A 17,797-nucleotide genomic window follows, 5' to 3' on the forward strand; every position below is an offset into this window, starting at 1 on the left:
CCGCAGAGCATGTGCAGAGTGCGTGCCCCCCGAATAACAGAGGACATGAGCAGAGTCTTCTTTATAGGAGAGTGTATGTGAGAGAGGGGGAGGGAGGGGCGCCGTCAGAGCTGATCCCGACTGATGGGTTAACTCCTGTAGTTCTGCAAAGAAGCGAGATTTGCTCAAAGCTTCGTTTTTTAAAGAAAAATAAATTATTCTGCTTCTGCTTTAGAGCAGCAAATAAAAGTAGCACACTGAAAACGCAAAACAATGTCATTAACAAAGCAATTACTAATTGGGGAAGGGGTAGCTTTTCCGCTCCCAACAGACACTAAGTCGTGCCCCCGCCCAACCTTCCCAAGAATTTACTGTACACAGGATATCTCTTCCCCCCCTCCCGGATTCTGCTCTATTTCAATATGTGGGGAATAAATTAAGAACCTTCCCACTGGGGGTGGGAGGGGAGAGACTGTATTGAGGAGGGGGTTGTATCATGAATGAAGTGTGTGCTTGTGTGTGTGTAGGCGCTCCCCAGAAAGTCCTGCCGCTACTGGGGTGCCTTTTGGGGTGTCGCGGAGGCAGGGGGTGCAAAGAGGAGGCCTGAAGCGCCACTGCAGCCCTCCAGGGGTCCAGAGATTGCCTGCATTTTGGCAGCGCAGCATCCCCCGGTTGCCATAGCAACTGGCTCTGCAGGGCTCTGATTGAAGAGGGCTGGAGGGCCTGGCACTACTCGACTCCCCCTCCCCAGTCCACCCCCCCAACCAGGTTGAGTGCACATGAGAAGCTGACTCAAGGAGGCATTGGCCTTTGTCTCCGCCTTGCCATATCCTGATGAGCAGTCAGCCCTCTGCACATGCCAGGAGGCACCCTTTCATTTCTTACAATAGACACGGGTGGATTTTCTCAGAGGCATGCGCCCTTCTCCCTGCACAAAGCTTGGCCCCTGACCATGAGCAACTGGTGCTCCCTCCGAGATGAAGAAGCAACAGAACGCCTCTGAGCACATACAGAGTTCCTTCCCCACACATCTGCAAAAAAGGGACTTTTGAGAAAGAGGTTGTGGCTTCGAACAGGTTCAGATCCGAGAGCCTTTCCTCTTGAGATATTAAGCACCACTGCTGACCAGACCTGGTTTTAGCTTTTAGCACAGTCCACCCCCACCCCACCCCCAAACATGAGTTGATGCTGGCCCTGGAAGCGTTTAAAGAGTTGTAGCAATTTTAATTTGTTTCAGTCTGTTTTATTGCCGTTTTAATCTTCTGCATGCTTAAATCACGGCTGTAAAAATTTTAGCGATAATTTTATTGTTGTATCATTTTTATAAAACTGCTTTGCATTTTTTCCTACAATCAAGCAGTATATAAATTTTATGAAATAAATAAAAGAAATAACAGAGGGCTGGTGTTTCACCCCTCGGCTGTAAACCATTCCTTCTTCTTGCCTGAGAGGCTTTGGGAAGGGGGGGCGTGGCGCAAGAGGCATGGCTTTTGGATTATCCTGAGAGGAGGTCCTCCTCTCCCACCTCCTGCCCAGCCAGGCTGAACGCAACCCATGGAATCAGGTCTGTAGAGTTGAAAGGGACCCCCAGAGTCATCTAGTCCAACCCCCTGTGGGGCAAGAATGACGGCTTAAGCATCCCTGACAGATGGCTGCCCAACCCGTGCTGCTGGAAGTGGTCCCTGCAAATGAGCCTTTATGCCAGGAGCTTTCCCAGGTGGGAATTTCCCACTGCAGCTGCCCTCCGCACATGGCTTAGGATGCCACATGGAGCACAGCAGAACTGGCTTCCAAATTCCAAATAAGCCCGGTCAGAATCATGACTGTAAAACTCATGAGAGCCTAAGAACATGGGTAGGCAAACTAAGGCCCGGGGGCCAGATCCAGCACAATCGCCTTCTATTTTTTTATTATAACTTTTATTTACAACATAACATAAACCCCCCACCCCCCAATACAGAAATCCACCCTCATTAAACGTGAACATAACATACAATAAGCATAACATACAACAATACAAACAACCAAATAAAATACTTCCTTTATCCTGTATCTGGCCTCCTTATTTACTTCTTATAAGCTGTTTCCTTTATGAATGATTATTAAGATTTTTCTAATTATAACTTAAATATCCCCAAAGTCTCCTGCAGACATTACAAATCCAAACAAGTCCAGGTACGTATTTTAGGGCACTGTTTTGTGAAGTATTCTCTGCATTTCCCCCATGCTTTTTGAAACTCTTATCTAGTGTGATCTCTAATTGCCTCTGTTAATCTAACCAGTTCAATATACTCTAACAGTGGCACAGGAGCGGCAAGGATCCTAACTGCTAAAAACTGGAAAAAAGAAATTGTTCCAACAAAAAAAAGGAATGGCCCAATCGCCTTCTAAATCTGGCCCACAGACGGTCTGGGAATCAGCGTGTTTTTGCATGAGTAGAATGTGTCGTTTTATTTAAAATGCATCTCTGGGTTATTTGTGGGGCATAGGAATTCGTTCTCCCCCCCAAAAAAACAATAAAGTCCGGCCCCCCCACAAGGTCTGAGGGACAGTGGACCGGCCCCCTGCTGAAAAAGTTTGCTGACCCCTGGCCTAAGAAGCACCTGCAGGGTCAGGCCAACCTGTTCTCACAGTGGCCAGCCCAAGGAAAACCTACAGCAGGATTCAAGCCCAAGAGCCCTTTCCCCTCCTGTGGTTTCCAGTAACTGATATTTCCCACCTCCAGCTGTGGACACAGAACACAGCCAACATTGCCAGGAGGCAGTGGCGTAGCGTGGGTTGTCAGCACCCGGGGCAAGGCAAGTAATTTGCGCCCCCTAACCCGTGGATTTGCGCCCCCTAACCCTAACCCCCAGATGTTGCGCCCGGTGCGGCCAGCCCCCCCTGCACCCCCCACGCTACGCCACTGCCAGGAGGCACTGATAGTCTTCTCTTCCTGGAGTTTGTGCCATCCTCTTTTAAAGCCGTGCAGATTGGTAGCCACCCCCTGCCTCCTGTGGCAGTGAGTTCCATAGTTTAACTATGTGCTGCGTCAATAAAGAACTTCCTTTTATGTGTCCCGTATCTTCCAAATCTTACAGGGGAAACCTTCAGGGGGTCTGAGGTCAGGCCCACCCGGCTCACCCACCCAGGTTTCGGCAATACAGGCCAAGGCACACCCCCTTTCAGTTCCACCACCTACAGCACCCTCTTTTCAGGATCAGGCAGTCTAAGGTCCCCCACCCACCCACTGGACAGCAGAGTGAGGACGCAGTGGAAAAACAACCGCCAGGTGCTTCTCTTTCAATCACTGTTTTTCCAACCTGAGCTTTTGGGGAAGCCCAGAGTGGGAAGAACTGAGAGTTCTGGGCCAATTCATAGAGGGCCTAAGTTCCAGAACTCAGCACCGAGGCTAAAACCTGGAATACGCCTAGGACAGTACGAAATAAAACACCTTTGAGCATGTACAGACTGCTCCTTTCCTCGCCCTCTTGAGACGTATCTTGGGTCCTACCCAACTCAGCAGGCAGACCTAAAGACCCAAGAGGTTTCCTTTGGGTCTGATGGTGAATTTTAGCTGCGTTTTCATACTCAGCCATGAAGCTCTCACCTTGGGTGCCACCCAGATTTGTAGGCACAGATCATCCTCTAGAATAAAATAGCTTACTAGGGAAATGCTGAAGTCGCCTTTTGGGGTGCCTCAGGGTCAATTTTTTATGGTAGCCCAAATCTCAGGTGTATGGGTGTATGTATATATCTCAATTTTAACTCATGAGCTATTGCTGCAATCTGCTCCAATTGTTATGTTATGTGAGCTGGTCTTTGACCGTAATAAATTATCTCTCTATCTACTTGGGTGCCATTCACCGCCTCTCTACCTAACCTACCTCACAGGGTTGCTGTGGAGATTAAACGAGGAGTGGGGGGCAACTATGCGAGTCACCTTGAGCTCCTTGGAGGCAACAGTAAGATGTAAATGCAAAACAGTGAATGCAATATGATTTTATTTTATTTTTAAAAGGGGGTTATGTTTTGCTTCATTATGATTGCTGGCTCTCAATTGTTTAGTGAATTGCGACAGTGGTTGGACGGACCTTAGTTGATTCCTTTTGCTGCCTTGAGAGGATTTCACCCTTGAAGGTGGCTTTAAATGTTTTTAATAACACAAAGTGAAGAGCAGGAGGTACAGGTTGTGGATCGGATTACTCAGATTGGCCAGGAAAAGGAGAGCTACTACATGAGATTGCAGGCCCTCCAAGGGTCCCTATTTCCCAGGGACGGTCTCAGATTTACAGAAGTCATCCCAGTTTCTGATTTGATCCTGGAATGTCCTACTTTTCCTTAGGACGTTCCTTTTTTTTGCCATTTCTATCACAGGCAATTTTATTTATTTATTAACATTCTTATGTTACATTGGTAAATATTGTCATATTACATTACAGAGCTTATTATAATATATTTTCAACATGTATACCGAGATTATATACCAACTTTACATACCTGAAGAGAAAGAAAATAAAAAAGAAAAACAAAGAGAAAAAACAAAGACAACCCCCCCCCCCCAAATCATATACGTACCAACACATTGGACTTCCTATCTATCCTGTTGTATATTCCTTTTTTTACATATGAATGTACTCATATTATTGTATGGACGTTCCTATTTTCATTGGAGAAATGTTGGAGGGTACGGAGTTATGCAACCCCCCCGAGCCAAAAAGATAAGTAACTATACAACCTTTAGAATACATCTGAAGGCTGGGAAGGGGGTTTTTTGGTTTAATGTTTTATTATGTTTTTAATCTATGTTGGAAGCCGCCCAGAGTGGCTGCAGCAACCCAGTTTGATGGGTGGGGTATAAATAAATTTTATTATTATTATTATTATTATTATTATTAAGGAATAGGATGTCCATGTTTTCATAGGTGAAAAGTTGGAGGGTATGAGGTCATGACCATGGGGCAGGCCTCACCCCCCGGCTGCCTCCCCACCCACAGAAAAATGACTTGAATAGGCACTCTCCTTTTCTGATGGGTTCAATTCAAATATCCTTTCCCATCACTTTCCCTGGGAAGGATATGGAAGAACAGCATCACGCCATCCCTGTGGCCTCGTCTGTCACAGCTCTGAGGCTGCCAGGTGCCAACTTTGCTCTGGGAGTTACACCTGGGTCCCCCTGAAGCAAGGAGTCACAGGTGCACCGGGCTGCAGATTTGCCCACACTCTCTCCTCAGAGAGGGTGCTATTTTAAAGCAGCGTGCGGGAATAAAGAGGCAGTTTCAGGCTGGCGGTACTGGCAAAGCCCAGCACATGATGCATTTCTTTATTTAAAGCGATTTTCTCCTGCTCATCAGCTCCGGAGGCTCAGCTTACATGCAATCAAGTAAAACAAAAAACAAAAACAAGGCAGCCCGTCCCATCAGCCTTAAAAACTCAAGACAGAAAAGGAAAAGGGCATGGGGAGGGCAGAGGAAAAACAAGCCCCAATTGCTGAATGTGGCAACAGAGGAAGAGGATGCAGTACCCTCTAGAAGTTTTTGACTACAGCTCCCATTATCCATGACTATGGCCACACTGGCTATGGCTGATGAGAGTTGGAGTCTTGACTAGGCCTGCTCCCCATTGGCTGGAGGTCATGTCAGGGCAAGTTGGCGTTTCTGAAAACAGCAGGAGGTGGTGATGGGAAAGACTCTCCCTGCTGGGTATTCTGAAGAGCCGCTGCCAGCCTGTGTTGACCAGCTGTAGCTCAGTAGCAGAGCATCTACTTTGCAGGCAGCAACGTCCCGGTTCAGTTCAATGGCCGGCTCCAGCGTCAGTCCTGAAACTTTCCTGTTGTGTCTCCCTAGAGCTCCAGTGAGCTTTCCCTTAGGAGTCAGCTGCTTCTGTTGGTGCAGGAAGAGCAAAGGTGGAAACAAGCAAGCGCACAACCAAAAACCCCACAGCCATTCCTGCCTTCTACAAACAATGCCATTATTGGTACTATTTTTATGCCCTTGAGATTTTAGGGTGAAAGGCAGTCTACAGATTTAATACATAAAATAATAATATTTTCCCACTGGCCTCTCCAGGATGGCCTGAGACTCCAAAGAGCCACTCTTTGTCAGTGTAGACAGTCCTGATTTGGTAGAATAAGGCAGCTTCCTAGAATCATGGAATTGTAGAATTGGAAGGGACCCCTGGGGTCATCTAGTCCAACCCCCTGCTGTGCAGGAATCTCAGCTAAAGCATCCTTGACAACCTCTGCTTAAAAACCTGTGGTGCCCTCCAGATGCTGGACTACGACTCCCATCAGCCACAGCACCCTGTGGACCTGCTGGTTGGGACTGCTGGGAGTTGTAGTTTAAAATGCCTGGAGGGAAAGCTGGAAGCTCCAGCCAGAGGTAGCAGGAGGATACGTGATTGGGGGGGGGGCATTTGCATGGTGGACGGTGTGCAGGTATGTGCCCAGCTCCCGGCCCTGTGATGGTACAGCTCAGTGTGTGGCACAGCAGCCGCCCGACTGCGCAGCCAATTATGTCCTGCGGCTCCCCTGCCAGCTGCAGATCCAATTATGGGCCTTGCAGCGCCAGCCTGACCCAGAGGATGAGCCCTGGAGGGGGCCCCAGCCCACTGCTCTCCTGAAGGAGGAGGCGGGGGAGCTGGGATCAGAGGAAATCTGCCCTCCAGGCAGGGCTTCAAAGCTCAGAAGAGCCGCCCCCCCCATCCTCCCACTTGCCAGCCCACGCCTGCTCAGACCCCTGCTTAGGAATATACAGTATGCCAAGTCAGGCCATTGGTCCATCTAGTTCAGTATTGCCTGCACTGGCCGGCAGCAGCTCTCTATGGTTTTGTCCCAGTCCTAACTGGAGATGCTGGGGATTGAACCTGGGACCTTCCACTTGCAAGGCAGGTGCTCTGCCACTGAGCTGCATCCCTCCCTCCTTCCCAGGCTTCACTTACATCCCTGGATTTGTGTGTGTTTTTTCTTAATGAAACTGGGACTTGGGCTCTGGCACACTAGGAGGAATAATAAGCAGAGAGAGCCTTGGGAGCAGCTGAAGAATGCTTTCACTTCAACACAGAACACAAGTCCGTTTTGAACATCGGTCCTGCAAGGAGTAACGTGCACTCTGATCATGCACAGAGTGCCTCTCTCTCACCACCGGGCAACCACCTCCCATGCCCACATCCTAGGGTGGAGCTCACCCTGTTTTAGAAATGTCATCGTTTTCCTGCCCTCCATCCCATATTTGTGCTGTGCTTCTCCAGCTGAGAGGACAACACACCAGTGGCGTAGCGTGGGGGGTGCAGGGGGGGCCAGCCGCACTGGGCGCAACACCTGGGGGTTAGGGTTAGGGGGCGCAAATCCACGGGTTAGGGGGCGCAAATCCATGGGTTAGGGGGCACAAATTACTTGCCTTGCCCCGGGTGCTGACAACCCACGCTACGCCACTGCAACACACACACGGTTTTGCTCAGCCAAGAGGGCAGAACGCAGAGGACCCATAGGGAACGATGAATTCCTGTTCTTGGCAATGCTCAAGATCAGTTCTTCGCGGCCCCTGTGTACTCAAGGGTTCGCAGTACAGTACTAGCCCTGCTCAAGATTAAGTTGCAAACACGAAACTACGAACCTCAGATATTCTAAGATGATCTAGTGTAATTACTTTTCTTACTAGTAATAGTTTTTGAGATCAAGATTTAATATATATTTTTAACTGAATTGTCTCTGTTATACCCAATTGCAATTCAGTGTATTCCTGTTGTGTTTTATGATTTCCCTGATATTGTAAGTGAGTTGGAACTGGTCTGTGACCGTAATAATAAAATTCATTCATTCATAGTTTTTGGAATTGTTTCTGGAAAACAAGTTGACATTTGGAGAAAATGGCTGTGTGAAAATAGCACCCCGGACTCCACATTTTTCCCCCTCTGCTGATCTGCATTTATTTGAAGCATTTTAAGCTTGCTGGTCAGAAGAAAAAAATGCTTGAGTGCCGAGCGCCTCTCAGACATCTATAGGAAGACAGTCCCTGCCTTCAGACTTTAAATCCAAAAGGCAACGCACGAAAGGAAAAAAAGATCAGGAGGGAGAAGGAATTGAGCAAACTCACTTGCTTATTTCATTGTTCTGTTGTGTTTTTGTATATTCTGTTGGAAGCAGCCCAGAGTGGCTGGGGCAACCCAGCCAGATGGGCAAGGTACAATAAATAAACAAACAAATAATTATTATTATATTATATTGAACTGGCAACAGTTCAGTAAGAGAAGCTGCTCAAAATTCTCTCAGCAGAGCCAATGGAGAAACTTGTACAGTTCTGCAGACAGAGTACAGTGGTAAAGTGGTACCTCGGGTTACATACGCTTCAGGTTACATACGCTTCAGGTTACACACTCTGCTAACCTAGAAATAGTGCTTCAGGTTAAGAACTTTGCTTCAGGATAAGAACAGAAATCGGGCTCTGGCGGCGCGGCGGCAGCAGGAGGCCCCAATAGCTAAAGTGGTGCTTCAGGTTAAGAACAGTTTCAGGTTAAGTACGGACCTCCGGAACGAATTAAGTACCATATTTTTCATTCTATAAGACGCACCAGACCACAAGATGCACCTAGTTTTTGGAGGAGGAAAACAAGAAAAAAAATATTCTGAATCTCAGAAGCCAGAACAGCAAGAGGGATCGCTGCGCAGTGAAAGCAGCAATCCCTCTTGCTGTTCTGGCTTCTGGGATAGCTGCGCAGCCTGCATTCGCTCCATAAGACACACACACATTTCCCCTTACTTTTTAGGAGGGAAAAAGTGAGTCTTATAGAGCAAAAAATACGGTACTTAACCTGAGGTACCACGCTTCGGGTTACACACTCCGCTAACCCAGAAATAGTGCTTCAGGTTAAGAACTTTGCTTCAGGATAAGAACAGAAATCAGGCTTCAGCGGCACGGCAGCAGCAGGAGGCCCCATTAGCTAAAGTGGTGCTTCAGGTTAAGAACAGTTTCAGGTTAAGAACGGAGCTCCGGAACGAATTAAGGACTTAACCCGAGGTACCACTGTACCTTGTTTGTTTTCCTGGCTCTCCCAGCAACCCCACAAGGTAAAACTCTGTAACTCTTAAGGAAGTGAGAAGAAAGTTGTGGCAAAGGTGGCTTTTAAGTCATCCCTCTCGGGTTCCCTTCTCTTGACCAAATGAGGAGCTCCTCCTTGGACCCCAAACACTACAAGGGCACGCCAGGACTGATTCAAAGCTCATCACCCTCTTGCAAGAAAACATGCAGAGAAACACCCCAGGTCTGCTAAAGAACACAAGCAGGTGTGGCTGTGGGGCAGGGACTATTTTTAGGGATGACTCTCTGGGTGTGAAGGAGCAGCTGTTGAGGCTGACTGGAAGGGCTGGCGGGGAGGAGAGTGGCACATTCTCAATTCCCTGCCTGATGCCTTAGGGACCATCACTGACCCCTGGGGACCAAGGAAGGGATTTGCTCAAGGTCATGGGGGAAATGGGATCTTTAGCAAAGAACGGATCTAGTATTTAGGATGGAGGCTCAGACTGGCTCTCACCTGCACCTGCACCTGCTTTTTGCCATTAAGATTTTTATTAAGTTTTTTCATGATAAATAGGATGCAGAAAATTAATGTAAACAAAAACAGCTACAAAAAAGCAAAAAAAAAAAGAGAGCATGGAGTCCTATCTTAAATGTCGTTCTGAACCCTTACCACCCCCACAAATGGTAGGAGCCCCTTCCAGCTTCACCTGGGATCTTCCCCCAGCCTGGGAGGCCAACCCCACAGACGGTCCCTCCATTAACCATCTACCTCCCCCATGAATGTGCAATCTCTGGACTCTAAGAGAGGCCCCCAGCAGAGGACACCAAAGAATAAAGAAAAGGAAAAGAAGAAGAGATAAAAAGAAATGAAATGAAAAAAGGAAGCAAGAGAAGGGGGGGGGAGAAAGAAGCAAGACCACCTGCTCCCCATATATATATTGGAGAAATGATTAAACCAGAACAAAGAAAAAGAGAAGGTTTTCCGCAGAGCAGAAAGAGGAGGAGAGCCTGAATGGCAAAGATCTAGTATTCACAATCTATTATAAAAGGGGGGGGGGAGAAAAGGACATTCTCCATCAAGGGGTAGAACGGGAAGGATAAAATTAAACATTGTACTGACTCAAAGCTGCTGTAAGGTTTGACTGCAACATCTTACTGGGTTAGCACCTGCCACTTTTTATCACTTGTTGATTCCAGCACGTGCAGAAATATGCGTCACGGATTGCGCAGCAAAGAGTTTTCTGACTGTCCAATGTCACCTCAACACAGAAGGCTGCTATGCTCTCGCACACACCCTGGACTGAGCAGTGAGCAGGCCCAGGGGTAGTTTCCTTTGGTTTTGTAATATTTGCATTTATTTATATATGTGTAGACTGAACACTCCACAGGCACCTGAAGGTCCAGTGCTCCCACATCCGGTTTCTGGAGAATATCTTCCCACCAGCCAGCACCCTGAGATGCTCACAGATCACCTACTCTGGATGTGTGTGTGTGTGTGTGTCTTTCTCAAACTGCAGCTTGTCATTTGTTTCCTTCACACATAGCAGCTTCCCCAGTTTGACCTGTGTGTGTGTGTGACACCTTTTGACCTTGCTGAAGCTCCCAGGCTGGACCAGGAGAAATACAGCCCTAGTGGCTTCTCTTCATTCCTTTCCAGAGAGAGCCAGGGCACCCCCTTCTCGCCAACATCTGCACATGACATCTACAAACTGGACAGCCTGGAGCTAAAGAAGATGACGTCCTCATGTGACTCTGGCTCAGAGTGTCTGCAGCAGCAGCCACAATAGAGACTCTTCTGGCGCTGGAACAACTTTGGAGATAGATGGACGCAGAAGCTTTTGCAGATTAGAGTCCAACCAAGTGTTCATCTCAGTTGGGCAGGTGCATATGGGGTTTTGTAAACTGTGGGACCAAACAGCAGATCTGCTCTGTGATCTTTCTATCAAAGCTCAGATGTCTACAAGGTCAGCGCAGCCATTCACCACTATCGTCGCCGTTGATGTCACAAAACTTCCTCCTTTTGCCCATTTTATGTCTCCCCAGTTTTGATCCAAAATGAATCGGATCAAATTTGCTGATCCGTTCTAACTCCCCAGTTCCCCACAGAAACTTCCCTGTCAAAGGTGTTTTCTTGACAATCGGGGAGTGGCTGAGGTCAGCAGCAACCAGGGAGTTATGCTGCCATTTTTATTTTTCTATTTTATTCAGGTCTCATGTAGACAGCGGAAGGGGCACCGTGGGCAAGCAATGGCCCTAGATCATGTGGGAGGATGAACAGGTGAACATGAACCCCTGGTCAGTTGGTTAGAGTGTAGAGCTGGTAACACTAAGGTTGCAGGTTCAATCCACATATAGAACAGCTGCATATTCCTGCATTGCAGGGGATTGAACTAGGTGATCCTCAGGGTCCCTTCCAACTCTACAATTCTATAATTTTCATAGTGGCCAGCCAGTTGCCCCAATGAGCACAACACAGCACTCTCCCCTCCTGCTGTTTCCAGGAACTAAGAACCATTTACTGCCTCCAACTGTGGAGACTGAGCGCAGTCATTAAAGGTAGTAGCCGCAAAAATGCTGCTTTGAGTAAGAGGTCTGTTGGGTTGTCAGGTGTGAGAATGGAAGAACGCTGTAGATATGGGGGAGGCAGGATTAGGAACACAAAACGCAGCCCCCACCCCCAATGGATGGACACATACATCCTCTCCCAGCTGCAGGACAGATTTGTCTGATTCTCTGGGGATAGGCAAACCCTCGGGGCTTCCTTTAATAATTCCCCTCTCCCCCCATCCCACCCCACCCTGCTCATTTTCAGATCAACCCTGAATCTTCGGAGTCTAATCCATGGGTAGGCAAACTAAGGCATGGGGGCTGGATCCAGCCCAATCGCCTTCTAAATTTGGCCCATGGACGGTCTGGGAATCAGCATGTTTTTACATGAGTAGATTGTGTGCTTTTATTTAAAATGCATCTCTGGGTTATTTGGGGGCATAGGAATTTGTTCATTTCCCCCCAATATAGTCCCGCCCCCCCCAAGGTCTGAGGGACAGTGGACTGGCCCCCTGCTGAAAAAGTTTGCCGACCCCTGGCCTAATCCCACCTTGCTTAGAGTGACCCTGGCGGTTCTGCATCTTGAAATAATAAAAGATTTAACAGTGGGGATCCGTCCCACTCCACATTACACCCTGCTCAGAGGAAGACGCTCCAGGAATGCACAAGTATCCGGCCACCCCCCTGTAAAAATACATTCCTGCAGCTGACAGTAGTTTTTAAAACCTTTATTATTATTGGCGCCCTCTCCCCTCCAGGAGCCTTGTTGCCCCATTTTGACGAAACAGGCCAAGTGCTGCTTTAAAAGTGAGGAGATAAAATCCTCCCTCCCTACCCAGCAATACCATCCCTTGAGGATAAAAATGGGACAGAGAAGCCCCCTTAAAAAGCAGGGAAGCCATAGACACCCCTCACCCTTTGAACAAAAGGAGGGCTTCAGAAGCAGAGATGGGTTGTAAAATCAAGGTGTGGACCCCCCCTTAAAATAAATAGCAGAGCATGGCAGGAAGGGGGGAGAAGGGGGACTGGGCTGAATTGCCTGCCACAGCTCCTATGGGGCAGATTCTAAAATGGGGAGAGGGGGAACCTAGACAGAAAAACAATCTCCTCCTTTGACCTCCTTCCCCCTACAAGAAAAAGTGATTGTACATTTGGAGCCAGATGAAAAAGGGGGGTGAGGGACCCATTGATTTTGAGCTGCCCCGTTGAAGTTGCTGATGGCACATGAGGGGGCGGTTCCTTCACTCCCGAGGCTCGTCGGGGGCGGGGATCTTTTGGCGGCTGGGCTCAACACCCCAGATTTCACGGGCGTACTGGGCGATGGTGCGGTCGCTGGAGAACTTTCCGGAACAAGCAATGTTCCTGATCACCATCTTGGTCCACTCCTTGGTGTTCTGTGGAGGGAGATCAAAGCAGCAAATCATGAGAGGGAAGAAGGGAGCCTCCCCCCCCCCCACATTTCAGTGTGTGGGCACCTGGACACCCCTGCCAAATTGTTCCCAAACCATTGGAGAGGACCAGCTCTAGGGGCCTCCTGCGGCCAGAGGTTCAGCTACAAGGATTTCCTTTTAAAGTTGGGATTCGTATTGTTATGAGTTTGTGGGTGCGAGACACCCTAAAGCCCTGGGTGTAATAGGTGTTAGAATTTAATCATCTCTGCCGCTTTGGCCTCCCACTCATCTTCTTCAGCTTCTGCCTCTGATTCTGGACTTCTTTCTGCCACCGACTCTCCCAGCTCACTAAGCCCTGTTGCCTCTTTGCAGTCTTCTCCCTCTGACCTCTCCTTGCTGTCCCAACACCACTCCCTGGGCTCTGAGCCTTCTTCCCATTCCTCTTGTGTCCAACCAGTGCATGACACTCCCTCCCTCCACCGAGAGTCAGTTTGAAAGATAACGCCAGTGTTTTAGGTTTGGGTTTTAGGACTGGAGTTAGGAGTTATGCAAGGGAGATACTAAGCAGCAGGCTGGGGTGACAGTCACAAGAGCAACCGTTGAGGTCGAGACTGCTTGGCTCCCCTGTCATTCAGCACATCTGGCATTGACACCTGATCAATGAAACACACATGCACACGGCAACAGTCCTTTTTCACCAGCGTCGTCCCCATCCCACCACCATTGGGCATGTGGGGGGGCACCGCCTCACCTTATAAAGAGCATTGACCTTTTCTTGACATTTGATGTAGGACTCGTAATCGGCAAAGACTTTGAACCTACAGGGAGGGGAGAGAAGCATAACAACGCAATTCAAAGTGGTGGCGATGGGTTGCGCATTTATTCAAAATCCAGTTAAAACTCTTTCATTTAATTAATCCGACAAAATTGATGGACTTGATCCAGTGGTACCAGCTTTTCAAAGTCCGATAGTCATTTACACCTCCAGTGCTGTCCCTGCTGCCCTCTTGCCTCTAAGCGTGCGCATGCACACTCACAGTCACACGCACCCCAGCCACTAGGGTAACAGGAGCAGCCACAAAACAACTCCTCCTCACACACAGAGAATCCAAAGTACATCCTGTAAGCTGACAATCTGCACCCAGCAAATCCCAGCAAAGCCTGTGGAATCATAGGATTGTAGAATTGCAAGGGCTCACAAGGGTTGCCTATCTGTGATGCAACACAGGACTCTTTTGCCCAAGGTGGGGTTCAAACCCACGACCCTGAGATTAATAGCCTAAGGCTCTACCAACTGAGCTATCCCAGGAGTTACAACTACAGGCTATCACAACATTTGGGAAAGTGTAAGCCATGAACAGCTTCCACAGCCATAGAGGGCCAATGCAGGGAGAGATGAAACATCAGCTCAGGAACGGGATTTGGAGGGGATTGTTCCTTCCCACCTCCCTTGGCCAGCCAGTGCCACTTTAGGCTGCCACCTGCTGGGCAAATAGCGGCCCTAACAGAAGACCAGGGGGAGATGGGAGTTTTTCACTTTTCTTTAATTAACTATAGGTGCATTTGGGGGGGCACTGTTATTCAGACCAGAAAATAGAGGGAGAGGAAGCTTCTCTCTTCCCAGCCATGCCAGGGACAAAACTCCACCCCTACCCTTAGAAAAAAAAGGTTTCATAGCCACTTTTTTGGGTGGGGGGAAGATAATCTTTGTCCCAATAAGGATCCCCATCCCCATCCCACGTGCCACAACCCATGCCTGCCATTAAAACGAGAGGTGAAAGGTTTTCCCCAAAAGGCACAGTGGAATTGAACAAAAAGAGGATTAAACAAATTCACTGGCCCCTGGATGCCAGCTGGACATCACAAGTGAGCAGAGGGGGCTGTGGCACTCGGGTTCTGATGGGGGGCAACTGCTGGGTTACTGGGCAAAACAGGATGCTGGACTAGATGGGCAAAAAACAACAACCCAACACACACTTTGGTTCTAAGCATTAAGCCCAGGAGTGAAGAGCCTCTGGCTATTCCACACACACCCCTGCCCCCCAAAAAGTTACAGGTAATGGCAGGTGTGGGGCAGGCAGAGACACAGCCCACAACTCTTAGCCCACAGCCAGTCCCTGCAGGAAGCCAGCTGGCTGGCCGGACTTCAAAGGAGCACCCAGGACTCCTGGCAACCCCTCCCACACCACCACTGCTTTGAAGTCTGACCTCATTGCTACATCAGGTGATTGGCAGGTGGGTGGTCCTCCCAGGATAGCTCAGTTGGTTGAGCACGAGGCTCTTAATGGGTTCAAGTGATGGGTTCGAGTCCCAGGTTGGGTAAAAATGTTCCTGTACTGCAGCGGGTTGGACTCGATGATCCTCGTGGTCCCTTCCAACTTTACAAGTCCACACCTGTTGAATCTGGCCCATGAAGGGGCAGGGGAGATTGAGATCTTGCCCACCGCTGAGTGAGCATCGGGTGTGTTTGGTCCTGAAGCTCCCCTCTCTCAAAAGGTGGGAAAGGATGCCTTGTGACCAGCGCCCAGGCCAGGTTCGTTTCATTTGTTTGCGGGGCAGACAAGGCAAGACGCACCTTGAGCAGCAGAAGCACCGCAAAAAGAGATGGAAAGGAAGAATTTGGCAGCGCTGAGGCCTCCAGAGGGTTCTGGCAAGCAAGGCAGCAGCACTCCCCCACCCCAATGCCCAGCCGCCTCACCTGTCGTGATACATGAGCATGTTGACAATGTCCTTAAAGAGGTCCGGCTGCTTGGGAGAAAAGAAGCCGCTGCTCAGCTGGTCAATAACTTGCTTCAGCTCAGGGATGTGGTCATAGTAGTCCTTGGCACAGTAGCTGCGGGGCAGGGGGCGAGGAGAAAGGGCAGAATTTAACTTGGAGCGTGTGTAAGTATCCATACCCTCCCAGGCCTTCCACATGTTCTTAGGTCAGGATAATGATTTCAGTGATGGCTGTGGCACCTCCAGCACCAGTGGCAGTCTACCCCTGAAGACCGTTCACTCATGAACAACATCGGGAGAGGCCTACTGTGCTCATCTCCCACATAGCCTTCCCAGGAACAGGAACAAAAACAACAATTTATTTATTTATACCCCGCCCATCTGGCTGAATTTCCCCAGCCACTCTGGGCGGCTCCCAAACAAGTGTTAAAAACAATACAGCATTAAATATTAAAAACTTCCCTAAAGAGGGCTGCCTTCAGATGTCTTTTAAAGATAAGATAGCTGCTTATTTCCTTCACATCTGAAGGGAGGGTGTTCCACAGGGCGGGCGCCACTACCGAGAAGGCCCTCTGCCTGGTTCCCTGTAGCCTCACTTCTCGCAATGAGGGAACCACCAGAAGACCCTCGGCGCTGGATCTCAGTGCCCGGGCTGAATGATGGGGGGTGGAGGCTCTCCTTCAGGTATACAGGACTGAGGCCGTTTAGGGCTTTAAAGGTCAACACCAACATTTTGAGTTGTGCTCGGAAACTAGTGGGTTGCTGTGAGAAAGAGGGGAGCTGGACTAAGACGGGTCTGAAACTATATAGGCATTTAAATCTCCAACAACAGGGCTGGCCTTTGCCTCCTTGCCCTCATGGTACGGCCCCTTTGAGCACTTTGAAATCACAGCAAAGGCCATAAGGCCGGGCAGAAGAAGCCCAGGAGCCAAGGAAGGTCGATGGGGCCCAGAATGAGCAACCCCGACTGGCACACTCACCCCTTCCTGTCCAGCTCGTCCACGTCCTCCACCCGCATGCCAAAAATGAAGAAGTTCTCCTGGCCAGCCTCCTCGGCCATCTCCACGTTGGCACCATCCATGGTGCCAATTGTCAGTGCCCCGTTCAGCATGAACTTCATGTTCCCGGTGCCAGAGGCCTCTGTGCCAGCTGTGGAGATCTGTTCCGAGAGGTCGGAGGCAGGGACCACTGCAGGGAAAGCAGGAGGGGGGGGTTCAGTGGGGAGCCCAGAGGTTGTCACACAAAGGGACAGGAGGAGCCCACCCAAGAGATGGGGAGATCTTCCTCCTTTTCAGCCTATGTCAATCACAGACGGGCTCATTTATAAGAACTCCATCCCGTCGCGTTTGCACATCCATCTGCAAATTTCATGTGTGTGTGTGGTGGTTGTTTTCAATCGCCATGATTTTTTAGAAAGTCAATGCAGATTTTAATCTGTTTTGTTACTTTAACTTTCTGAAAGTTTTCAAGACTTGTTTTTAATTTTTCTTAATGATAATTTCAATCTTTTTCATCTGAAACCACTTTGAGGTTTGTTTGTTTTAAAAAAACCATCAAGCAGCGTACAAATTTTACGAAATAAAAAAATTGTACTAAAATATATTATCACAAAACATATTGAATTTTTTTTAATCTTGATGAATGCATTTCTTTTTTTTTTTTATAATAATTTTTATTGCATTTTTCCAGTTTCAGATAATACAGAAAGAAGAAAAAACAGAAAAGATAAAAAGAAAAAGAAGAAAATCAAACCATTTCAACAACTTATTTCAATCTTCTATCGGACTTCCCCACATCTCCCGCATAGTGCATTCTTAACAATAAATTTAATCAGCAAGTTGTAACCTTGTTTCGAGTGTTTCTTTATGCTTTCAATTACAATTTGAGTTTAAATCCCTTATTTTCCAATTACTCTAAAAACATAGCATGTTATCTCTTTTGGCTATTTAAACATTGGTTCTTTCAAAGATGTTATCCAATTTCATATAAAATCCACTCTCATTACTGGGGCTAACCTTCCAAATCATGCGGCATATTATAGTTCATATAACTTATAATGCTTTTGTAAATAGTCTTTAAATTTTTTCCAGTCCTCCTCCATTGTTTCTTCTCCCAAGTCTCGGATCCTGGCGGTCATCTCGGCTAGTTCCATGTAGTTCATCAGTTGCG

At 48.3% G+C, this 17,797-nt stretch overlaps 1 protein-coding gene and 1 long non-coding RNA gene across 2 annotated transcripts in view; one reads left to right on the forward strand and one right to left on the reverse strand.

Moving 5' to 3' along the window:
- Positions 1–2,133: 2,133 nt before the first annotated feature.
- LOC308575539 lies at positions 2,134–12,853 on the forward strand. The gene is made up of 2 exons (XR_014002870.1): positions 2,134–2,474; positions 11,964–12,853. It is a non-coding gene; the product is annotated as an uncharacterized lncRNA (long non-coding RNA).
- Positions 12,233–17,797, reverse strand: part of PYGM (glycogen phosphorylase, muscle associated) — a 40,826-nt gene continuing 35,261 nt past the window's right edge. The window contains exons 16-19 of the mRNA XM_081174041.1: positions 16,609–16,816; positions 15,609–15,743; positions 13,662–13,728; positions 12,233–12,913 (exon numbers count right to left, since the gene is read on the reverse strand). Coding sequence (XP_081030167.1) covers positions 12,761–12,913; positions 13,662–13,728; positions 15,609–15,743; positions 16,609–16,816 — 563 coding nt within the window. The 3' untranslated portion in view covers positions 12,233–12,760. The remainder of the gene's footprint in view (positions 12,914–13,661; positions 13,729–15,608; positions 15,744–16,608; positions 16,817–17,797) is intronic.

The sequence above is a fragment of the Podarcis bocagei genome (genome assembly GCF_964188305.1).
Source record: "Podarcis bocagei genome assembly, chromosome: 16".
NCBI classification, from domain to species: Eukaryota; Metazoa; Chordata; class Lepidosauria; order Squamata; family Lacertidae; genus Podarcis; species Podarcis bocagei.